At 41.5% G+C, this 26099-nt stretch overlaps 1 protein-coding gene across 1 annotated transcript in view; it reads left to right on the top strand.

Annotated features, from left to right (window-relative positions):
• Positions 1 to 5867: 5867 nt before the first annotated feature.
• Positions 5868 to 26099, top strand: part of RAB18 (RAB18, member RAS oncogene family) — a 32056-nt gene continuing 11824 nt past the window's right edge. Inside the window, exons 1-2 of the mRNA XM_004605379.2 lie at positions 5868 to 6084; positions 11916 to 11971. Coding sequence (XP_004605436.1) covers positions 6017 to 6084; positions 11916 to 11971 — 124 coding nt within the window. The 5' untranslated portion in view covers positions 5868 to 6016. The remainder of the gene's footprint in view (positions 6085 to 11915; positions 11972 to 26099) is intronic.

Here is a 26099-nt window from a genome sequence, read left to right as displayed (position 1 = left end):
ACACTTCTGTGAACAGTGAGCTGTCTATAAATGGTGAAAGGACTCAATTAGATTTGCATTTTTGGAATACTACTTTGGATTCAGTGTAGGGACTGTCTAAAGGGAAAGGAAAATGGAGGGAGGAAGACTAAGTTGGATAGCTGATGAGCTAAGTCATCCAGCTTTATTCCCACCAGAGCTATGGTGATAAAAATGGAAAAGTGTGGACAAATTTAAGGGATATGTAAAAATGGAATTAAGTGTTTAGGTGTGGGAGTGAGAGAGAAAATTTAGTGGGTAGTAAAGTTATTTTGGGAGAAAGAACTTCAGAAAAAAGGAAGGATAGAGGGGAATGCAATGAATTCAGTGTCAGTCTTGTTTTGCTTGCCACTCCATCTGGGCAACCATAAGAGTTGGCTGGGAAGTTAGCTTGAATCTCTGGAGAGAAAACTTTGGGACTCCTGCAGTGGGATGAGGAAACCATGCAAGTCCAAGAAAACAAATTGTATATAGGCCAAAATATACTATTTCAATTGTGCTTTGGGACAGGGATTGGGTCTTGGGATGGAAACACCCCAAATTTGGTGGTGGGATTGGTGTTTTAATATTAAATGTAATCAAATATCGTGAATTACCTTTTAAAATAAAAAATAAAAAGTAAAAAAAAAAGCCAAATTGTATATATGCACAGTAAGAACATTATATCAGGCTAATGCCCAAATAATAAAAATGTTTAAAAGATTAATAGGAAACCAGTAAAAATTCTGGATAAGACAAAGAGGTGGGAAGATGTATAATTAAAAATTTTTTTGAATCTGGTGTAGAATTCTAAAGTGCTCGGGGGGCCTTGGGGAATACCACCAGGTACTGGAGATGGAACCACAGGCTTCTGCATGCATAGCATATGCCCAGCCCACTTGAGCTATCTCTCTGCCTCCAAAATAACTTGTTTTTAAGAACAAAATTTAGTAACAAGAGTGGCTATATATTATTTTACATTTTTATGCTATTCTTAAATGTCTGACTTAATAGAAAACAGCTAAATTCTCAGAACTGAGTCTGCCATCAGTCTGCTTTTTATCCTATGTAGCCTCTGAAAAACTCCACTGTGCTTTCAGAGGTCAAGTATGTAGCATCTTCATGCCGAAAGTAGATAATGGACCAAACATGATGACCTCTCAGTGTCTGTGTTGCAAACTATAATGCCCAAAAGTAGAGGGAGAGCATGGGGAATATTGTCTGCCTTAAAGGCAGGGGGAGGGTGGGAAAGGGGAGGGTATACCTGGGATATTGGTGGTGGGAATGTGCACTGGTGGAGGGATGGGTGTTTGATCATTGTGAGATTGTAACCCAAACATGAAAGCTTGTAACTATCTCACGGTGATTCAATAAAATTTTAAAAAAATTATGTAGCATCTTAACTAATTATAATACTTTGATCTCACAGGCCCCCATGAAAGGTATTTGGGGTCTACACTTTTAGAATCCACCACCCCTTAGCCTGAGAGCCTGTCAGTACTGTGAACCTCACAAATCTGCTCCCTATGCATTAAGCAAAATGTTGCCAAAATAGAGTTGACTGAGGGTTCAGGGCTATTTAATGAGAGGTTTCAATGATCTGGTTTGGTACCAGCTTCCCAAATTATCAATGGCGTTCAATTTATTCAACAAACAGCATACATTATAATGTCATGAATTGTGTCAAAAGAAAAGCACAGTGGCCAGAGTGATAAGAGAGTGGGTAGGGCGTTTGCCTTGCATGCGGCTGACCTCGCTCCCCAGCATCCCATATAGTTCCCTGAGCACCGCCAGGAGTGATTCCTGAGTGCAGAGCCAGGAGTAACCCATGAGCATCACTGGGGGTGACCCCCCCAAAAAAAAAGGAAAAAAAAGAAAAGAAAAGTGTGGGGTACGCATGGGACTTGAGCGTTCGGTGGCCGAAAAACATTCCCTGGCTGGCCCATGGCGACGGACGAACGAAGGACCGTGTGAATGGAGAAACGGCCCCAGGCTGGTGTCAGTTTATTTCTCTCTCCTCCCCAGCATACTCCGATTTTTCCCCTTCTAGCACAATCGTAGCTGTAGTTTTGGTTATAGTGCCTGTCATCATAGTTCCATCATCTAGTCTCCTCGTAGACCTCAAAGTTCTTTCCCTGTTACCCCTTACAGCATAGTTATATAGCAGTCATGAAGGATGGGTTACACATAGGTGGGGTTGAACTTTGTCATAACAACAAACAGAGATAAAGCCATTCCTTCAGGGAAAGTTCTAGGAGATTAACTCAAGGACAATATCTCATCTGAGGCTTCAGCACTCCAGATAACTAGGAGATCCGCTCAAGGGCAGGATTCCATCCAGGGTATATTGCTTTCTCCTTTCCTCAGCTAGTAAAGCATTTAAATAATCATAGTAAATTTGCTTCTTATAATATTCCTAGTCATTTTGTATGAACACAGTAAGAGATATTAAGCTTAAAGGCTGGGTCTTCCTGAGGACATCTCGCTGTATATCCCAGACCACAGTCCTCAGGCCAGGTTAGTCTTTCCTAAACCCAGCAGGGTACTTATTAAGTTACTTCTTTTTGGGTCATGACATAGTTTGTTTTATTATCTGCTCTTAACTTATTATACTTATGGTGCTTAGCTTGTCCCCTTTATAATGCCAGGGTAGCTTATAGCTTGCCTTGGGTCCATCCAATCCCTTTGTCAGGACCCTGCTTTTGGGGTGCTTGGAAGCAAGGGCAACTGAGGCTTAAGTCAGGTAAATATAATGGATGCCCAGGAGTAAATATTATTTGGAGTCAATTAATTCTTATGTTACAAAAGCATAGCATGAACTGTCTTCCTGTGTCTATACAAAAAGGATATTGCTAAACCATGCAAATGACATAAAGGAAAGAGAAAAACAATATAGGATTATTGTGCCTCATGGAATTGGGTGTGCCTCAGGAGCACTGTTGTGGGAGTAACTCAGTAAACCCAAGCTCCCTGCGGGAGGAGCAGGGACAACCCAATGTTATCCAACAATAAACTACTTTAGACAAAAAATAGGACAGTAGGCTGAACCAAACCACATTGAAATTTTTGCTCCATAAAATTTCTAAGATTTTAGAAGTTGCATTGCATTGTTGCATTATATAAATTTCAGGTGTACATTATTACAAATTGGCATCTTTTAGACACATTACAATCACCATTGAAAGCCCAATTTCATTCCTCATCATAGAATCGAACACTTTTACTTGATTTGCCCATCTCCTTCCTCCCTTTCTTCTGGTAACCACTAGTTTGGTTAAAGTTTATTTTTGTTGGTTAATTTGTTCTGTTTAGTTATGTAACTCATGTGAATCTTTGGAAATTAGACAATGAATAAAGTAATAAAGCAAAAAGTAGAATTTGTATAATTTCACATACATTCAAGATATATATTCATGTATATATGATATATAAATGCATGCATTTAAGTATTATGCATCATACTTATATGAAAATTAATTTTTTGTGACTGCTAACACTGATGCTGTCGGTGTCCCTGGGTAACTTATGTGAAGTGAGGGAAGGAGAGAGGCTGCAGCCTCTAGAAGGGAATTTGCCATTTTCTCTCTATCCACCTCTGCCACCCAGGAACAGTGGGGGAATCTAGGACTAATACAAATTGGCTGTGGGCCTTGGAGAAAAGGAAAGTCAGTCCTAGACCTTACCCAGAACTTCCAGGTTCTAGCCTTTCTGTCAAAGAATAGAAATTCAGGGGACAAACAGTGGAGTTTTATTTGGTAGTTTTGAGGGGTGGGTGGGAGGGGGAGCAAGAGAGAGAGTGAGAAAGTGTGCGAGAGAGAGAAGAGAAGAGAGAGAAAGTTAGAGACAGAGAGATACACTGAGAACTTTTTCTCACACAGAGAGAGACACCCAGTATCTATCCCAGTCTTAGCTTGAAGGTATCAACATACACGTCTCAAGAGTGGAGATGTGAGTGACATGTTTGCTTGGGCACCACAGGCACTCAACAACAACACATAGGCAGCAAATGTGCACACTCCTTTGTTCAAGGCGGCTTTTAGAGGGTTTCTCCCAGGCTGCACCTCACAGGGCTTTCTACCTAGGTTTCTAGGGTGTTTGCCAAGGGATACAGTTGGGAGTAGTTGAAGGTCTTCTTTGATATTCCTTTCCTGGCCTTTGTTCCTGCTGGAGCTTCTCTCAGAGTGGGGTCCAGCCTTCTCTGGGTCTGGGCCTGATGTCAGGTAAAGGTCCTGGTCTTATCTGGCCTGAGTTTCTGTGTCCACGAGGTGGGTCCTAACAGCCTCAGCACCAGTTGGATTTTACTGTCTCCCAGGAACTCATTGCCATGGGGGAACCCTCCCTATCTACTTCTCTGCCTCAGTCCCAAGCACCATGCTTGAGTCGTGGTCCCTTCACAAGGGGACAAAGCATAAACAAACAATTCCTGAAGTTGTGTAACAGTTCTGAAGAACAGGAATAGTTGGTTTGAACTTGCACAACCAGAGGTCTGTATGACTCAGTTCTATTTGGAACTTCACATCTCCCCTTAAAGAGGAACTTACCTGTAAAGGGTACTCTGAATGGAAGAGAAGACATGCCAGGAATAAAAGGGGTTCACATCTTTTATTGAGCACTTAACACTATGCTTTCACAATGTAATATTTATTTGGTCGGCTTAACACTTTTTTGTTTTTTGGGCTTCTCCTGGCAATGCTCAGGGATCACTCCTAGCAGACTTGGGGGATCCTACGGAGGATCTGAGATGGAATCTGGGTAGGCAGCATGCAAGGCAAGCACCTTCCCTGCTGTCCTATAGTTCCGGCTCAGGTCAGCATAACTCTTCTAAGAAGCTGGTATAATATAAGAATTATTATGGTCTCTGTGAGATGAGAAAACAGGCACAAAATGTAGGGTAGATTTAGGTCATGCAATATGGCCCAGTTGGAATCACACACATTATTTACTGTATGCTGCTTTCAAGCTGTTTGAGGCTCTTCTTGTTCCTGGAGCAAGCAGATGCCATTGGGCCATGTTAGCACACGACAGGGACGAATGAAGATGTTACTGGTGCCCACCCGAGCAAATCAAAGATCAACGGAATGACAAATGATAAAGTGATGCTGCTTTCTAATCCAACCCCTTCCCTCTGCGATGCAGCTGTGACAAGCAGTGGCTGGAACAGAGCATTACTCAAAACGGACCCCTTTCTCTCCCAAACCCACAGCCAAAAGGTTTGGTTAGAATTGGGGAGGATCTCAGGGTAGAGAGCCACAGGAGCAACACGCCTCAATGTGCCTCCAGACCCTGTGGCAGGCTGACTCATCAGGTGCAATTCTGAGGGGAGGGAGGCCGGTGAGTCCCTCCACCTACCCCAATAGAGACTTGGAAGCCAAAAACCTCCATGACATGCTGCCATGCTCACGGCTGAATTCCTAGAATAGCCACGCAACATGTCACGTTCCACACCCCTGAGGTACCAAGACAAGGACTTAATGGCTCCAGGAACAGTCTTCACACACTTTCCTGTAAGGAAACTCTTTGCATCATTTTTAGTGGATTATTCATTTCAAGCAATATAAAATAAATTTTTAGGTCCTGCGTTGGAGGCAAGCTTGGGGGGTGCGGGGTGGAAACATTCAAAATAAAGTGGTTAGAAGGTATAATGGTGGTGGGATTGGTGTTGGAATATTAAATGTAACAAATTATTGTGAACCACTTTATTAAAAAAAAAAAAGAAATTAGGGAGGAGGCAGAACCAGGAGCTCGGGGGGGAAAAAAAAATCATTGGGCTTTTGCATCCTCACTTACGCAGGGGTGGGCCTGCTACCCGGAAACACCTCGGAGACGCCAGCTGTGCGCAGGCGCGATGCGGCCTCCGGGCGGAAGTGGGGCGGCCCCGGCGTCCCGCCACCCAAACAACCCCGAGTTGAGAGAAGGTGGCAGTCCGGCCGTGGTGCGCGTGCGCAGGCAGGTTTCCGGGGTTAAGGGTTGCGAGGCGCAGCGGGGCGGCCAGCTGGGCGACTCACGGAGCAGGGCCAGGATGGACGAGGACGTGCTGACCACCCTCAAGATCCTCATCATCGGCGAGAGTGGCGTGGGCAAGTCGAGGTGAGGCGGAGCCACGGGCCGTGGTCTCCGCGGCCGGGCTCCTGGGGCCTGGGTGGACGCTGACAGCCGGGGCAGGTAAACGGCGGCGGGCGGGGAGGGCCGGGAGCGGGTGGACCCCGCGCGTGGCCGCCCCCGCCGCGCGGTCCGTGGCCCCTCTCTCCGCGCCCGCCCGCGCCACGGGGCCTGGCCAGGCCCGAGGCTTCTGGATGGCTCCGCGGCGCCGCGGCCCCCGACAGTCCCGCCGCTGGACACTCGGCCGCCGAGCCCAGGGCGTGGCGGGCGCGTCCGGGCCCGTGTCCCCGGGCGGCCGCGGGCCGCCTGTTCCCGGCGAGTCGGGAGTGGCCACTGGGCGGCTCCGCGATTTCGCTCGTGCCGGCTCCAAGCACCCAGTGTTCCTTGGGGCAAGTTTCGTGGCGGTCCCACCCCCACCCCGGCACATTCCCGATCTGTTGGGTGACTCCCACCGACGGTCGCCTCTTTCTTACTTTCTCACTGAGTCAGCTGTGAAAAGACGGATTCACAGCAGTTTCCTTAGTTAAGATGCCAGCACCCCTGCCCTGCACCGCTTTTGAAAAACACGGTTTCTCGTTGTTGCATCCTGCCGCGTCTTATAAACAACTGTCATTGGGTGGGTGGGGGGGGCATGCTTTCACCCACTTGGGAGAAGATAGTGCAATAGAGCTGAGTTATGAGGGCAAGACCTGGGCTTCGGCAGGGCGGCTGTCGTCTAGGCCTCGAGAACAAAGTTTCCCAGTTGCACTTACCCGGCTGCTCCCCCCTCCCCCCGCCCCCTCCCCAGCTGGTTTCTGCTTAGGCAGCCCCGGTCTCTGGCAGTTGTTCAAGTGCCAGGACGTGTCAACGGTTTTCCATTTTAGCGATTTCTCCTGTTAACGTAGCCTTTACACTTGTTTTTAGATGCTTAATAAAGACTTGGTCATATTTAGGAATACGTGCAAACGTTTTTATTTTTGAAGTATGACAGTACATTTTTAGAATTTGGCTCATTTCATGTACTCTCTACATTGGAGTGAAAAATGAATTTCACAAGCAATAAATGCAGGGAAGATTGTGGATTGGCAAAAGATGATGGTCTGTGTGTGTCTTCAAGGGCGAAATACAATCATTTTTAGGATCACGATCATATTTGTAGGTGAAAAAGTTAGTTATATGCTGACCTCTGTAATAGTAGGAATTCATTTGTGACTTTCTCTCCCTTGAGATATGACCTTTATATAGGTTAAAGCATATGAAATCACTAATTTTGAAGTAAACGTGATTGAATAGCATTTCATGTAGTTTGATCTTGTCTAGGGTTAGTTGCCCCCTTCACATCTTTAACTACCTCTTCTTTACAAGAGGATTTCATATTGGGAGAAAAATAACTTTTCTAGCTAGATATACATTCTAGCTGGACATAACTGATGTAGTTGGTTTTCTATGGAAATCAACTTCAAACACCTTCTGAACAGGTGAGAATAAATGGTTCTAAAATAGTCTATGCTTTTAAGGGTGAGTTAATACAAAAACATATGTCATGGATGTAATCAGAAAGCTTTATTTGTTTCTATTTCTTTTTTGATCCAGAGTTAGGGTACGTTAGAATTGTGTTGTTGAGAAGTTGCACAAGAAGTGATATTGTCACTAATTCAAATTTGTAGGGTTTTTATCTTTTTAAAAATGTTAAAACTGTTGGGAAAGTAAACAGTATCAGGATTTTGAAACCAGTGTTGCCACTTAAGTGACCTTAATGTAATACTTAAATATGCAAGGCTTTCAGTTGGAAAAGGGGGTCTGAATAGGAATCTTTGAAACTCATCTAATACTAAGTATATGAAGTTCTTTGATTCAGTGGCTAGCCACGGTGAAGTTAGGAAATAGCCAAGCATTTCAGAAACTGGAAGGAATTATAGAGACTTGTTACCTAAGTAGTTGTTCCTCCCTCTACCCTTCCCATCCTTTTTTTGGGCCAACTTCCTTTGTAAATTAAGAAATGTAGATTAGTTACAGTCACACTACTTTTATTTGTAACTCTATGTGGCAAGTTTTTAGCTTCCTTACCTTTGAAAATCCAGACTTAAGATTATATCTTTTAGAGCAATATTTCTCAGCCTTTCTCTGATTGCTCCCTTCTGACCTTTTCTTCCTGTGGCCCCTTACTCTTGTGCTGTGGCCTCCCATTTGTATGACTTTCTCCTGTGCACTCTTAGGGGTAACCTGGGGGTCCACGGGGCAGCCTATGGCCCTCAGTTGGAAGCATTAGTTCTTGTTCACATATGGGGTGTTGATTCCTTTCAAAATCTTTCAAAATGATCACAGCCTAGAAAAATGCATGCAAAGGATGTTAAGTACTTTTCTTGCCATCCGTAGCTTTTTGTCCAAGAACTGTTGGTGTATACTTAGAACCTGCATTAAAATGTGTTGCTATCTACACACCATCCTTGTTCCCTGCCTCTTCTGGAAGTGGACCTTCAATAGCATGACAACAGCTATTGTAAGAATTAAACCCTGGGGCCTGGAGCAATAGTACAGCAGGTAGTGTTTGCCTTGCACTCGACCAACCCGGGTTCGATTCCCAGCATCCCATATGGTCCCCTTAGCACCGCCAGGAGTAATTCCTGAGTGCAAAGCCAGGAGTAACCCCTGTGCATTGCCTGGTATGACCCAAAAAGCAAAAAATAAATAAATAAAATAAAATAAAATAAAATAAAAAGGATTAAACCCTGGCTCAGTGGCTGGGGTCAGTGCCTGACACATTGTTGATGTTCAATAGATAATAGCCAATACCACTGATATTGTTTATTTTATTGCTTTTATTTTTTGCAGGGGGGCAGGCATCCTGTACCCATGGCTCTCAGGAGCTATTCCGGGCTTTGTGCCTGAGTTTGCTTCTGAAGGTGCGTTGGGGACCGTGTGGTGCCAGAGTTTGAACTCCATCCTCCTGAATGCGAAGTGTGCACTCAGTTTTCTCTCATGTCTAGGCATTGTTATTCTTATTTTCCTCTCTATAAAGTCATATTTTTGTAAAGATAGTTTCTGTAGTAATTGTCTTCGTGTCATATCATTGTCACTTTTTTTTAATACCTAAGAGCTCAGTAAGTGAACTTTTTATTGAAATCTTTACCATTATTAATTTGAAATTTAATGTTGGAAAGAGAAGAATATTTTTATGAGTGGTCTTTTAACATTCTTGTTTTGTTGTTCATGTTACTCATGTTGGGAATGAGATACTGATATCAAGAAGATTCCATATAAAATTTGCAATTTGACTCTTCTGTTTTGCTTAGCTTTTGTGGTTCTGGTTGCTTGGTAAAAAGAAGAGAGCAAAGCAGAAACGGATCATTTAAATACAAATAATGGCACTGGGTTTGGAAACTGTCAAGAGGTCATTACAGTTTGCAGTGTGCTTTTCAGCCCCCTCCCTTCCCATCCCCTGCCCCCTACCAAGAAAAAACCCAACCCAAAACAACAACAACAGAACCAAGTCTAGCAGCAGTACTTACAGTCTAAAAAAATACTTTTTTCCCCCTGGAATTAAGATACATAAAAGCTATTGTCTAGATTACTACTGCATACAGGTCAGTAGAATGGTCTTGTCTTACCTTAGGAGATGTGTAGGTAAGCTTACATAGTTTTAAAGAGTTTCTGGTATTTGAGATTGAAGCTTTAGAGTACTCTCATAATCTGGTGTCTTTCCCCTGTATTTCCATCTGTTTTCTTTTTTTATATCTGTTTCCTTGATTCAGTCCTTATAGTCTCTCATCATAACCATAGAACCTACAGTTGCCTTTTTTTGTTTGTTTTTTTTAGTCACACTTGGTGATATACAGGGGTTACTCCTGGCTTTGCCCTCAGGAATTACTCCTGGAGGTGCTCAGGGGACCATGTGGGATGCTGGGAATTGAACACGGTCGGCTGTGTGCAAGGCAGACACCCTACCCACTGTAATATCGCTCCAGCCCCCAGCTCACTGTATCACTGTCATCCTGTTGCTCATCGATTTGCTCGAGCGGGCACCAGTAATGTCTCCATTGTGAGACTTATTACTGTTTTTGGCATATCCAATACGCCACGGAGAGCTTGCAAGGCTCTTCCATGTGGGTGAGATATTCTTTGTAGGTTGCCAGGCTCTCTGAGAAGGGCGGAGGAATTGAACCTGGGTCGGCTGTGTGCAAGACGAACGCCCTACCTGCTTCGCTATTGCTCCAGCCCCCAGCCCCCAGTTACCTTTATTATATGTGTAGTGCCAGGGGTGGAACTAGGAACTCACATGCCAGACACACATGCTATCCTCACACATGCCAGGCACACATGCTACCCTCATACATGCCATGCACACATGCTACTGTTGAGTCACTACCTCTGCCCCATCTTGGAGTTGTCCTCTGTTGACAGTTTTTTGTATATCTATATATATCTCTCTATATATATATATAGATAGATATGTATATCTATCTATATATGTATATATTTTCACTGCCTTACAAATGTATTTATTACTGTGTTTTGTCGTTATCAGGACTAGGGCCCATGTCTGTCTGTGGTGCTCACTTGACTCACAGTTCACCCCAAGAGGCCGAGTTTTGGTGTTCCCATGCTCGTGCTTCCTGGCCATGGTGTATCTTTCAGTTGTGGTGCTCTGGAGGAATGCATCCCTTTGTTGTGGTGCTGCAAATATGCTTGGCTGTGGTGTGGACAGAAATTGCTGGTTAGTTGCCTGCGTCACGCTCAGTGCCTGTGGAGGCACCAGGATGGACTTGATGGCTTTCTGCTTGCAGGGGTTCTAAACCACTGCGCTGTTCCTCCAGGCCCCTTGTTTCCATTTTTTTCTTTTTTTGAGTGGGGTGGGGGACATACCTGGGCAGTACTCATGGTTTACTCCTGGCTTTGTGCTCTGGGAGTACTCCTGGTGCTGTGAGGGAGACCAAGTACAGTTTTCCGGTATTGAAGTAGGGTCAGTAAGTAAGCACCTTACTCTTTGTACCATCTCTCTGGCTTCCTTCTGTCATCTTTTGCGTCTTCTGTTGCCAACTTTTCAAAATGTTTAGCGGTTTCTGGATTTCTTTCTCAGAAAGTCTCAGTAACTCCCCGTTGTGTAATTGATTTCATATGCGCTACCTAGCTAACTTATACCTGGTCTGACCTTGTGATCTTTATCCCCTGACATTTTACTCTATCTTTTCTTCCCACTTAGATAATAGTCATGTTCGTTGTAATTAAACACAAGACTTCCAGGTCTTTCCTTTTCATTTCCTTTCTGTTTTTGAGCCACACCCGGTGGTGCTCAGATCTTACTGCTGGTTCTATGCTCAGAGAGCACCCTGAATTTTGGGAGACCATATGAGGTGCTGGGAATTGAACCTAGGTTGCTCGTGTACAAGGCTGGCGCCCTACCCTCTATACTATCTCTCCAGCCCCAGGCCTTTCATTTTTCGCTTGAACTCAGAATGAATCACATATCAGATTTTAGAAAATAATGTTTTTGTGTTCTAAGTGACTTCCAAAGCGTGGCATGCTGCTAATACCATTTTCTCATACCAGTAGAGGTTTAAAAAAAAAAAAACCTTTCACTCCTGGGGAATTATGTAGAGGAGCATGGGGAATAGATTTTCTAGATAACTGCTTTGCTCTGGGGAGTCTTTAATTGTCTTTTCAATAATTTAATTTCATATATATCTGCACTGAGGTGATTTTTTTTTCTGGGAGCATATTTATATCAGTTTTTCTAATTGACATTTAAATTTGTTACAAATTAAAATACAACAAATGTCATGAAAGCGTCATATAATTAGAAAAGTCATATTTCTAATCTGTCTTTTTGACTTCTCTTTTAGCCTGCTCTTGAGGTTCACAGATGATACTTTTGATCCAGAACTTGCAGCAACAATAGGTAAGCCTATGTTAAAAAAAATTCAGTAGCAATGTCAAATATTTTCTGGCCTTTAGGTGGTTTTATCTGACTCCTTTACTTATTCTCAGCGTCCAGTGGCTTCGATGTCAGTTGAAGTCTGTCAGGTCTTAATTTATCTGTCAAGTCTTATTATTTATTTATTTTTTTTTTGGTCTTAGTCTTGGTTATGTTTTTGGGCCACACCCAGCACTACTCAGGGCTTACTCCTGATTCTATGCTCAAGGATCATGTCAGGTGGAGAGTTTGGAGAACTGTATATAGTGCTAGGGATAAGACCTGGGTTGGCAGCTTGTAAGGCAAGGGCCTTACTCACTGTACATTGCTTTGCCCCTTCAGGCTTCATCTTGACATCCTTAAATTTTGGGAACCTTTCTACATTTTGCCATGCAAGAATAACTTTATCTTTTGTCCTATGACACTCTGTTAACACCATGGGTGTTATGAGCACATACAAATAAATATGTTTAGATACTAGCTATTAGAACTTGTGAGGAACATTTTTAAAGTATCTTTTGAAAATGAAGCTAACTTTGCCAAACTAGCTTATTGGAATATATAAGAAGTTTAGTGTTAAGGAGATGGAGTTCAGTGGAAAAACATTGAGAGATAGCACATAATAGTTGAAAGAATTGAGTCAGAGCAAAATTGCTATAGCTTCAACTTGCTGTGACCTACAGTAAATCATTTAATTTTACTGTTTTCATCTGTCAGTTGAGAAGTTTTCTGTAAGAGATAATGCCAGATGTTCAGATGTTCTCTAGCCCAAAGATTTCACAATCCAATTAGTAGACTGTTGTAAAGATAATCTTAACATTGTTAGGGAAGATAAAATATCTCTTAGCCGATTTGATTTTCATTATTTTTTCCTTTTTATTGTTAAATGTCATATTTAGAGAAAAGTTGTGAAAATAGTAGAAAGAATTCCCAGATAGCTTTCTCAAGTTTAATTGATCCTGGTTAACATGTCACATATGCTTCTGAAGTTTAATTGATCCTGTGTTAACATGTCACATGTGCTACACACACACACACACACACACAGAGTATTCTTGTGGTTTGAACTAAGATTAATTGCAACACGGTATTTTTAAGCTGTTGATTAGTGTTTCTCAAGAAAGGAGTCATTCAAGCCTTTAAACATATTTTTTTGCCTTTGTTTGGTCTTATAGCAGTAGGGAGGATCTCCCGTTGCATTGTGAAAATTCCCAGGTCTACCTATCTCCATTGACTGTTGAGAGGTAAAAAATTATTTTATGTAAAACCCTTCATCAAGGAAAAAAAAATTATTTATTTTTTGGCTTTGGGGCCACTCCTAGTGGTGCTCAGGGAATCATTCTTGGGAGAGCTGGGGGTTCACTTGGGCTGCCGGGGAATGAACCTGGGTTGGCCACATGTAAGACAGATACCTGCTGTATTATTGCTTTGTCCTTGATTAAGGAAAAATTTTGAGGTCAGTGATATGCCTCAGTATAGAGCACATGCCTCCCATGTGAGGCCCTGAGTTTAATTTCCTGACACCACACCACCACCAACAACAACAAAAAAAGCATAAAAAAACAACAATTTTGCTGGCTCACAATTGAAGCTGCTATGGTTTTCTGCTTGAACCTTCTACAAATTGCTACTTCCAGATTACCTCACGTCCTTCAAAGATCAGTAAACAAAAGGAACCCAGTGCAAGGCTGCTGCCCCTGCCCAAGAATCAAAAAGGAAGAAAGGAACAGAAAAATATATCTGTAAAGAAAATGAAAATTATGGCTAAATATTTTGCCGTGAATTTTAAAAGCGTAGCAGGAGGATGTTCTGCTAAGAGTACCAAACAGTGACCCCAAGGCCAAGGAAACAGAGGGGAGCTGCATGAGAAACATGATACGAGCTGATTGAGTGCAAGAAAAATATTTAAATAAGAAAATAAAATCATAAATGAAAATGAGATTGGAATCATAAATCAATAAGTTTGAAAGCATCAAATTGGACAATAGAGAGTATGGAGAATAAAGTAAAATGATATAGAAGCTAGAAATAGCCAAAAGGCTTTGGCTATTGTTTTGGCTCTTGCTTTTCAAAACAATAGTTCAAAAACAAATTTTGGACTAAATTTGCCAGGCACATTAAAGAAAGTGATGGATGCAGAAATCAGAACATAAATGCATATTTGAACCTCAGGAGAAGGAAACAATGAAACACAGCAAATATTTAAAGACATGATTCAGGGCAACATTTCTGACATATAAAGAAGCACAAAATCACAATACTTTGACCAGATACTTGTTACATGGGAAAGTTTAGGGAGATTTTTTCTCTTTCCCTTTATGGCAAGTATCTCTATTCCAAGGTACTTAATTAATGTCATCCATTGTTTTTTAGGAACTGAGATGTGAGTCAAAAGGATGGATATGTGATCATTATTTCCCATCAATTTTATGACAAAATAATGACTTTCACAAGCACAGGCTTGTTGTACTAGACATACTTAATAGCTACATAGATAGAATTGGCTAAAATTTAAGCAGGAAGGATTTTGTCCTTGTAGAAATTAGTTACACTAATGTTTTATAATCTATCACATAGGCAAATTTTGCTTCATGATTAATTTACTTGCTTTAGGTAACCTCTGAATATAAAAATAATTCTTTGGGGCTGGAGCAATAGCACAGTGGGTAGCCTTGCATCCAGCCGACCCAGGTTCGATTCCAAGTATCCCCTGTGGTCCACTGAGCACTGCCAGGAGTAATTCCGAAGTTCACGAGCCAGGAGTAACCTCTGTGCATCGCCAAGTGTGACCTAAAAAGCAGAAAAAAAAATCGTTAACTAGAACTTTTTAAAAAACAAATTAGAACATTTGAAACCAGTTTGTGAAGATATACAGAGTATTCGTTATCTGTTCGTTAATACATACTTACTAAAATATTTGATAATGTTTCAACTAAAGTTAAGAGTTTGTTATTTGTTGATTTTGATCAGCGATTCTTAGTATTCCCTTTGTAAACTTTTTAAAAATACCCAGAAATGTGCCCTCATTTATCACAGACCTCTTATTACCAGTGTTTAGTTTCCAGATCAAATTTAGATCCTTTGCAGATTACAAGTTACCTTAAAGTTTGGGCTTATTTAACACAAAGAGAATTCAATTAAAATGGAAAATAGTGAGGATAATTATACTTTATTTAATCCCATAACGTAGCACCGCACTGCACTGTCATCACATTGTTTATCGATTTGCTCGAGCGGGTACCAGTAACCAGTAACGTCTCCATTGTGAAACTTCTTGTTACTGTTTTTGGATATCAAATATGCCATGGGTAGCTTGCCAGGCTCTGCCTTGCGGGCGAGATACTCTCAGTAGCTTGCCGGGCTCTTGGAGAGAGATGGAGGAATCAAACCCTGGGCGGCTGCATGGGCTGCATGCAAGGCAAACGCCCCACCCGCTGTGAAATTGCTCCATCCCATAACATAAAAATACTTATTATTAAAATATTTAGAAGTATCAGGGCTGGAGAGATAGCACAGCGGGTAGGGTGTTTGCCTTGCACGCGGGCGACCCAGGTTCAAATCCCAGCATCTCATATGGTCCCCTGAGCATGGCCAGGGGTAATTCCTGAGTGCAGAGCCAGGAGTAACCCCTGTGCATTGCCAGGTGTGACCCAAAAAGCAAAAAAACAAACAAAATATTTAGAAGTATGGATTTAAGAATACAGCTATCCTATGTTATATAATTTGATTGAGTAAAGTGCTTTCATCAGAATAAAACATTAAAAGTGACTATCATTTCTTTAAAGTAATAGGAAATGGTCCTTCATATTTTTTTTTCTTTTTGGGTCACACCTGGCAATGCAGAGGGGTTACCTCCTGACTTTGCACTCAGGAGTTACTCCTGGCAGTGCTCAGGGGACCATATGGGATGCTAGGAATCGAACCCGGATTGGCCGAGTGCAAGGCAAACGCCCTCCTGCTGTGCTATTGCTCCAGCCCCTGGTCCTTCGTATTTAAGTAACTATTCCCCTTCAATATTTATTTAGATACTCACTTGAAGAGCAGTTAATAATAGTTTAAAGTGGGGCACCCACCATCAGAGTATCACTGTCCCTCTACCAAATGACTCATCCGCCCACTGTCTTTCTACTCCCCACCCCTTGTCCTATCCCTTTGGCCTACTCAGTTCTTTTGGGGGGTGGGAGGGCTGTGCGGGGACACCCAGTGATACCCTGGGCTATGTTCCTAACTACACTCATGAATCAGTCCTGGCAGCATTCGGGGGACCATATGGGATTCTGGGGATTGAACCCAGGTTGGCACATGCAAAGCAAGTGTCCTGCCCGCTGTCCTATCTCTCAAACCCACAAACTGAGTTCTGTAGGTTGACTTACACAGCCATTTGCCATTGGTCATTTGTTACTTCATTTCTGTGTTTCTATATATTCCACATATGAGAGAGAGTATTCTCACTTGTCTCCCTCCCTCTGATCTCAGTCAGCATGGTGCCGTCTCTTTTCTATTTTACTAAGAGTTTTCATTAGTAATAAAGGTTGTGATTTACTTATTTGTTTTTGTATACTTTTTTATTGGTTAGTGGTTGATTTACTTTTTTTTGACACTGAAATATGCTTGCTTTCCTAGATGCATTTTCACTTTTACTGTTTGATATGTAGGACTGGAGTGATATAGCACAGCAGGTAGGGTATTTGCCTTGCACACAGTCAACCCGGGTTCAATACCTTTGTCCCTCTCGGAGAGCCCAGCAAGCTACCGAGAGTATCTCGCCCGCATGGCAGAGCCTGGCAAGCTCCCTGTGGCGTATTTGATATGCCAAAAACAGTAACAACAATTCTCACATTACTGGCGCCTGCTCGAGCAAATTGATGAGCAGCTGGACGACAGTGCTACAGTGCTACTGTTTGATATATATCTGGATTTTGTTGACATTTTATTACTTTTTTGGCATATATTTTCATATATGAGATATCCTTTTTTAATATATATATATTTTTTTTTTGGTGGGGGGTTTGTTTTGAGGCTACACCTGGCTGTGCTCAGGGCTTACTTCTGGCTCTGTATTCAGTGATCTCTCCTAGTGGGCCTGGGGGACCATGTGGAATGCCAATGGGGGAACATGGGTTGGACATGTGCAAGACAAGTACCTTGACCTGCTCTTCTCTCACTGTCCCTTTTTTTCACTAAGTTTTAAAAACATCGGTGTTTGGTATTGAAATTGTACTTACTGATAAAATAAGGAGCTTCCCATCTTTAACATTTATCTTTACTAGCTTAAATAATGTTAGATTATCTGTGAAGATTATTCCAATAATCACACACACACCCTCTTTCCAATGGTAGTAGTTCACCTATAAGTTCCATCCTGATGCTTTCTTTGTCCTATTTCCTCTTCACATCTTCTGTTTCTTAGGCAAGTATTAAGGGTTATGTAACCAGGAAAGCATCCCAATTTAGAGGCACTCTGCATTCCTTTTTATTTTCCTTCCCATCAGTGCTGGGTCCCTAGTCCACTCTGGGTAATATTTACTCTAGAGTGGGCTTGGATCAGTCCTCAACACCAAAGTCAGTGGGCTTGGTGTTGCTCAGAGGCAGCCCATCAGTGTGCGAGGGCTACCAAGGCCACACTCAAGTACCTCTGAGGCATAGGCATGTGGCCTGCACTGCTCTGCATTATCTCCTGCACTGGTCTCCATACAGTATTCTTCCAAACTCTCTGTGCTTATGTTCCATCCCCCGCCTCCTTCTGCATGTGTCTTTTTATATATTGTTGCCTGTCTTCCTAAGGAATGCATTTTATTATTTGTGGACTTTTTTTTTACTTTCCTTTTGGTTTATTTTGTGGGTTTTCATAATATTAAATTCTCAAATTTTTATTCTTTATTAGTAAAGATGTCCTCTAAGAACAAATTTACTGGGTTCCATGGGTTTTGGTGTGTTTTCTCATTACTCAATCTTGAATTTTCAAGTTTTCTTTTGTCTTTGAAAACTCAAGTCTTTGATTTCAAAATGTGCTTCTTAATTTCCAGTCTTTTTTGTTTGTTTATTTGTTGCATTTGTTTGTGAGTTTCCAATGAAAACATGTGGGTGCGTGGGGGAAGCGAGTGACTGTTTTGTGGCTGAGAGCTGTTCCCCTGGCTGAGAGTCATTCCCCTGGCTGGCTCATGGCAACCCTGGCTGGTCTTGGCCACAGATGGACAAAGGACCAGGGAAATAGAGAAACAGGACCCTAGGCTTGTTGGTTGTCAGTTTATTTCTCTCTCCTCCCCACTATAGACCAATTTCTCTCCTTACAGCACAATCCAGTGGTAGTCGTGTTTTGGTCGTAGTCCCAGTTATCATAGTCTCCTCGTAGACATCAAAGTCCTCTCCTTTTTATCTTCTTCCTCTTCTCTCATAGTCCCTTCTTTTTCCTTACAGTATGGTTATATAGCAGTCATAACAAGTGGGGGAACACATAGGTGGGGTTGAACATTGTCATAACAACAAACAGAGGTAAAGCCACTCCTTCAGGGAAAGTTCTAGGGGATTAACTCAAGGACAAAATCTCATCTGAGGGTTCAGCACTCCAGATTACTTCGAGATCCGCTCAAGGGCAGGATTCCATCCCAGATGTATTACTTTCTCCTTTACTCAGCTAGTAATCCGTTTAAATAATCATAGTAAATTTACTTCTTAAAATATTTCTTGTCATTTTGTATGAACACAATAAGAGATAACATTAAGCTTAAAGGTTGGTTCTTCCTGGGGACATCTCAATGTATATCCCAGACCACAGTCCTCAGGCCAGGTTAGTCTTTCCCAACCCCAGCAGGGTCCTTGTTCAGTTACTTCTTTTTGGGTCATGACAGAGTTTGTTCCATGACCATGCTCTTAATTATATTTATGGTGCTTAGCTTGTCCCCTTTTGATGCCAGAGTAGCTTATAGCTTGCCTTGGGTCCATCCAGTCCCTAAATTGGGACCCTGCTTTTGGGGTGCTAGGAAGTAAGGGCAACTGAGGCTTAAGTCAAGTAAATATGATGGATGCCCAGGAGTAAATATTATTTGGAGTCAATTAACTCCCAAAACAAAAGCATAGCATAAACTGTCTTCCTGTGTCTAAGCTCCCTGCGGAAGGAGCAAGGACAACCCAATGTTATCCAACATTTATTTATTAACTAATGATTCTTTTTGAAGGATGACCGTTCTTCCAGCTTCATATCCATCAGTGGGAGTTAAGTTGGAATCCAGAATGTAGCCTATTTCTGACCAAACTTTTCTCCATAACTGTTTCCTCCCCATTGTTTGTCTTGATGTCGTTATCTGCCATAGGACCATTACACATTATGTAATTTCCTCTTACCACAATATTTACCACAGAAAGCTCTGACTTCCAGAATACTCTTGCTCTATCAGACTCTAATTTTCGTAGGGTTTTGTGTATTGTCTTCTGTGTAATCACAAAAAGGAAAAGATGAAGATCCTCTGGTGGCTGCTGCTGCTGCTGCTGGACACCTGTGTGCGTTTGGTAGCCCTGAGCCGCCTCCCCACCTCTCCAGGGCCCTCAACAGAGACACAGAGAGACAGGGAGGCTGGGGACCATAGTCAGATGGTGAAAATGGCCCGTTTAATGCAGAGTTGCTAGCATACTTATAGAACATCTGAAGGGGAGTTGAGGTAAGCACAGGTGTGATGGTCATTTACGTTTACATTTGCAGAGGAAATTCTTTTAGGGAGATCAACTCAAGGAGACACTGTCTCCCAGGGACAACTGTATTGCTTTTATGTTTCCCTCTAATTGTATTAAGTTATCAATACTAGCAGTTGTTTGGATAAACACAGTAAGAGACAAAGATCCCAACACTTAGTTCTCTGGGCTGAGAGCAAGCAGGGCTTTAAACCCTTGGTTGTCTGGGCTCTGAGTGCAAGCAAGGCTTTCACCGAAAATCCCAGACTAAGTCCTCGGGCCAGTTCAGCTAGTCCTTCCCCAGGGGGGTCCTGTCTCTAAAGTTGTAACAGTTGGCATGAAAACCATGCATTTATACTTTCTAGAATGTCCCATTTTGTTGCCGGGTAGTTTTGTCACTCGCCCCGGGTCTATCCCAGTCCCACGGTGGGACCTCCCCTTTGGGGTGTCAGGAACTACAGAAACTGAAGCTTGAGTCAAGTAGTTATGATCAAGTAATTATGCCCAGGGGCAGATATATTTCAGAGTCAATCAACTCCCAAATATTAGGAGCACAGCATTAATGGTCTTTCTGTGTTTAACCAGAGAACATCGCTCTGTGGTCAGGTATAAAAAGGCTGTAGGGGAAACAGAAAAGCAGGTACAAATATACAGCACTTCAAATACAAAGCAATATCAATACAAGTTCAGAATTACCAGAAAGCTTTGTTTTACAAGCAGTTTGTTTGTTTGTTTTTTTGTTTACAAGCAGTTTGTTTGTTTTTTATAACTCTTCTTAAAACTTGTCCTTGGGCCACACCTGGTGATATTCCCTTGACGCCTGGTGGAAGGTCATATCTGACCATATCTGGGAATCAAGCCTGGTTTGGCTAAATGCATGTCCTTACCCACTCTACCCTCTCTCCAGCCTTTCTTAGAACATTTTCATATCTCTCGCTCTTGCTGCCCTCTTCTCTAACAACCTCTAGTCCTTCACACGCTCACCAAGAACTGCTAAAATCAAATAGAATTCTTTGATAAGAAGAAGATTGATTTAGAGAGGCTTAAGTTCCTTTTTTTCCCCCCATAATTTAGCAAGAGAATGAAAATTAAACGCAGCCTTCCAACTTTTGGTAGTTTTTTATTTGTTTGGGTGATATCCTGGCAGTGTTTAGGGATTACTCTCCACTCAGATCTTGAGGGTCATTCTTGCTTGTGCTTGGGAATTGTTCACTGCTAGGGTTGAACCCAGGGCTCCTGCTTGCAAAGTTATGTTGCAGCCCACAGAGCTATCTCTGCAGCACTTGGTATTCTTCTAGTAGTATTACAGAATTAATTATACACAACTTAAATGAGCATAAATTTGAATAGAATGTCAAGATATTGGTCATAAGAGAAAAGCAGCAATATATTAGTTAAATGAATATGTCTAGTTGTAATTCAGATGTCAAATTAAGTTGAGGAGTATTTAAATAAACTGAAAATTAAAGAGTGGGCCAGGCAAATGTAAATAGTACAAAAGTAGAATTATCTAATGTAACTTAAAATAGTTTAGCTTCATTCAGTGTAAAGAATGAGTATTATATAATGATGAAAAGTTAAAGCATAAAAAGTGGCACTAAACACAGATACTAATATAAAAAGCAAAATCTGCTCAAAACACAAGAGAAACATTTGATGAAAATAGTTATATTAGGTTTGCTACATCTCTTTCATAATTAGATTCAAAAGACAAATAAGGTCATTGGGAAATAGAAAAACACAACCAACAGTTTTAATTTAATACTTTAAAAGCCCTAGGGGGGCGGTCTGAGAGATAGTACTGCGGCTAGAGCACTTGCCTTGCATGTGGCCAACCTGGTTTCAATCCCTGGCACCCCATATGGTCACCTGAGCCCACCAGGAATGATCCCTAAATGCAGAGCCAGGAGTAAACCCTGAGCACCACTGGGTGTGCATCCCTAAAAGCAAAGCAACAAATTCCGAGGAATGGTTTTACAAAATTTTGGAATTGCTAACAAAGTCATAGGTTGGAAAGCAAGATTTTTTCTTCAAAAATTATTTCTTCAGAAAATATTTTTTATTTATGGTGTCTTTGGTAATAGTATTTATTCTATTTTGGTGCCAATGACTTGCTCAGCAATACTCAGGCCTGGTGCTGTGCAGGCTGATGGTTCACTGCCTAGGCCTATAGCCCAGTGGGGCTCTCTGTATCTACAGGTAGTAGGACTTGAGTGTGACCCTTACAGAAACTATACAATAAAATCAAGCTTTATAATGGTGTCAGTTGTTTGAATTTTCACATGTGCTCTAGAATGTTAAGTATATGGCTATATAATCTTCACCACAGTTGGGATACCACACAGCATTGGCACCTTCCCATGTTAATGCTGTCCCCTTTCAGTCATACTCTCCCCTGCCACTATTCCCTGGCACCCACTATTTGCTCTTCATCTCATGTTGTGTCTTTTTTTTTTTCTTTTTGGGTCACACCCGGAAATGCACAGGGGTTACTCCTGGCTCATGCACTCAGGAATTACTCCTGGTGGTGCTTGGGGGACCATATGGGATGCTGGGATTTGAACCTGGGTCGGCCGCGTTCAAGGCAAACGCCCTACCTGCTGTGCTATTGCTCCAGCCCCATGTTGTGTCTTTTTGAGAATGCGATACGTATGAACAGGAGTATAAGACATAACCTTTTGAGACAAGCTCCTTTTATTTGAATAATGTCTTTGAGTTGTATATAAGTTGTTGCACATTGGTAGTTGTTCTGTTCTGTGGGTATTTCCGAGTTGGCTTATCCTTTCACCTGTTGTAGGACAATTGTTTTCCAGTTTTTGGTGATCTATGAATAGGCCTGTTCTATATGCACAATAAGATTTTATAGGAATATCAATTTTATTCCTCTATATTAAGAATAAACCCATGAATGGGATTGTGGAATCATAAATGGTAAGCACATATTTAACTTCAGACAACAATTTGGCTATTTTTAATTTATTTTCATTTAAAAATAGAAATTGTAGTTTAGGCAACATGGCTACAGTGGTATTAATAATGTTCGTAATTTTGATATACAAGGTGCACCTTCACCACCAACAAAGAGCCCAAGACCCTCTATCATTGTCCTTCCATCACATCTAGTCCTCCTCTTCCTTACCCATGGCACCCCACTGCTTGGTGATCAAAGGCTCTCATCATTCAGAGTTGTCTGTTCCCTTGCTTCCTTTCTCTGTATACTATACATAAGGGATTACCTGATATTTGTTGTTCTCCATCTGACTTATTTTAACATGAAGTCCTCCAGTTCCATTCAGGTTGCAGTAAATGGCAAGATTTCATCTTTTATGCTCAGTTATATTTCATTGCATAAATATACCACCACTTCGTTGTCCATTCAGTTGTTGACTGCTTAGATTGCTTTCACATTCTGACTGCTGCTGTTGTACTTAACACTACAGTGACCATTGGTATGGATACGTATTTTTGAGTTAATGTATTGTGTTCTTAGCATAGATGCCAGGAAGTAGAATCTCTGGGTGCTGTGAGGGTTGGATTCTTACTCTTTTGAGAAATCTCCATATTATTTTCCTTAGAGGCTGAAATCAGATGACATTCCCACCAACAGTGGATGAGGCTTCCTTTCTCAACATATTCCTGCCAACACTGGTTGTTTCCAGTCTTTCTCTTTTCTCGAGGGTGGGGCTTTTGGCTACAGTTGGTGGTGCACAGAGCTTACTCCTGGCTTTGTGCTCAGGGATCACTCATGGTGGTGCCTGGGAAACTGTGTGGTGCTGGGGATGGAACTGGTGTTGGTTGCATGCACTGCAAGTGCCTTTACCCTGGTACTGTCTCTGGCCCCTCTAGTCTGACTCATGACATTCTCACTGGTATGAAGTGATTATGTCATTTTCATTTTGATTTGTGTTTTCCTGATAATAAGTGAAAATGAACTCCTTATATGCCTACTGGCCATTTCTATATTTTCTTTGGGCAAATGTCTATTCATATCCTCTCCTCATTTTTGGATTTTTTGTTGTTGAGCTTTGTGAGAGCTTTACATATCATGGATCTTAGCCTTTTAGCAATGTACCATATGTATATATTTTTCCCATTGAGAGGGTATCTATGTTTTAGGAAATACTTTACATTCCCATTAGCAATATATGAAAGTTGCAGTAATTCCACATTTTCACTTATTTTACTTAGTATAAAGAGGCTTTTAGATTTTTCAATTTTAACCCCTGTGTACTGGTACCTTGTGATTTAATTTGCGTCCTCTAAAGGTCAGCATGTTTTAAAGTGCTTAATATTCATATGTCCTTAGTGTGTACTAATGTGTATAGATGAGTGAAGTCCAAGTTTTTTGTTAATTTCTAAATTAGTTGTGTTCTTAATGAGCTTAAACACTTTGTCTATTCTGCATTTAATCTTTCATTAAATAATCTATGTCAAGATCATTTGCAAATATTTTCAGAGTTGTCACTCTTATCATTCTCTTAATACTGCATTTCTAAGAACAGAAGTTTTTATTTTAACCAAATATCGATTGTCAGTGTTTCTGCCCTTTGATGTTGTTGCAGTGAGGGTCACATACACATTTTGATATGGTGCTTGCATACAATCTAGCTGTGTTACTGTGGTGATCACACACCCCATTGTGTCATGGTGGGTCCCACATAGCAGCAGAGCTGCCTACCACGGGCTGCACATGAGGTAGGCACCAACACTGGCGAGTTCTATTTGCACGGGGACTTTATGCTCCTTTGCTTTCCTGTGCCAGGGATCCTCCCAGGGCCTCACACAGGGCAACGCACGTGTGGACACTCAGCCATGGCCCAGGCTCTCTTTAGGTTTTCCTTGAATGGGTGGTGATTGTAGCGTTGTATTTTTTGCCAGGCAGAAAGTTGCAATAATTTTCTCCTAAGTTTTCCTCTAGAAGCTGCAATGGTTTTATGTTTCAGTTTGGTCTGATTTGAATTTTGGTTTGGATTTTGGGAGCCACACCCGGCAGTGCTCAGGGGTTAGTCCTGGAGCTGCATTCAGTAATTTCTCCTGGAGGACTCTGGGGACCCTATGGGATGTCACGAACAAACCCAGGTCTGCCACATACAAGGCAAAGAGCCCTTCCCTCTGTCTATCACGTTGACCCCCAATTTGAATTTTCTGGATAGCGTGTGAAGTATGGATGGGAGTTCTATCTTTTTCCTTCTTGTATTTGGATATCCTCGTGTTCAAAGCACCATTTGTTGAAAACACTGTCCTTTTTCATGCACTTTTGCAGTTATCATATACTGTGAGCGTACTTCTGGACTTGTTTCATCCCATTTATTTGATATCCCATCAGGATTTCATGGTTTTTAAAATTTCTGTGCCTGACCCTCCAATCAGTGGGAAATATGAGTAAGGAGAGGCTGCTAAAAAATTCAGGGCTGGGACGGATGGAGACATCACTGGCTCCCACTCAAGTAAATTGGTTAACAACAGTATGACAGCGATACCTGAAACCGTGAGAATTTATCCACTCTCTCTATGTGGTGCCTTGTAGTGGCTTTCATTTAGTACTCTCATCAGGTCAGAACCGTTTCATTTCCATCATGTGAATTTTCTTGGGTTTTGTTTTACTTTAAAGCAATATAAATAAAATGTCAATAATTATGTTACTTTGTCTGGACCTGATAAATGCAAAATTATTTAATTCATGGGTTTAGGTTTTTGTATGATGTAAAGAGACTGTCATTAGTTTTCCTTTCACTAATGGCCCTGTCACTTTAGGAACAGTTCTTATCAACTCTTTTGTTATTCTGACCTAAAACACTAAGCTGTTTTTATTTGTATTTTTGTTTTTAACTGTAGCATACAGAAAGATCTGTCATATTGCATGTTTTGAAATGCCTTTCTTTAATTACATAATTTGTGTGTTTGATGGGTTGCTAGAATTACTAATCTATGTCTATTTTGATGACAGGTGTTGTTAAGCATTTAGTATATCAGGGTGCTGTTCATCTTAGTTGGGACTGTCCGATTTAATTATGACAAGCTAATAAGATCTTTTGAAAGTTTTTACCAAGCTTCTTGAGCTAATGTTTTCCCTCTGGTCAGGAGGGTGGACTGCATATTATTTTTGATATTCTTTAAAGACATGTGGGCAGTTACTGTTCATTTAAGCCAGATGGCCCATGTCAACTCCTTTTTCCGGCAAGGAAGCCGTATTTTGGGGGGTGCTTGCTATAGTGAAACCTTATGTGACTCAGAAGCACTTCTTCTTACATAAATTAGTACTTATAGAGCATGTTCACAGAACTTTGAGCATCCTCTTTCATTTATAAAATTCCTAGAAAAATTTTTGGACACACAAAAGTTTGTGAATAGATTTTTTTTTAAATGATGGAATAAAGAATAATTGCTGGTAAGGTTATATAAAGCATAATGGTTGTGTTAGGACATAAACAAACAAAACAAAGACAAG

Source organism: Sorex araneus, chromosome 9 (genome assembly GCF_027595985.1).
Source record: "Sorex araneus isolate mSorAra2 chromosome 9, mSorAra2.pri, whole genome shotgun sequence".
Taxonomy (NCBI): domain Eukaryota; kingdom Metazoa; phylum Chordata; class Mammalia; order Eulipotyphla; family Soricidae; genus Sorex; species Sorex araneus.
This window is presented reverse-complemented; position numbering and strand designations above follow the sequence as displayed.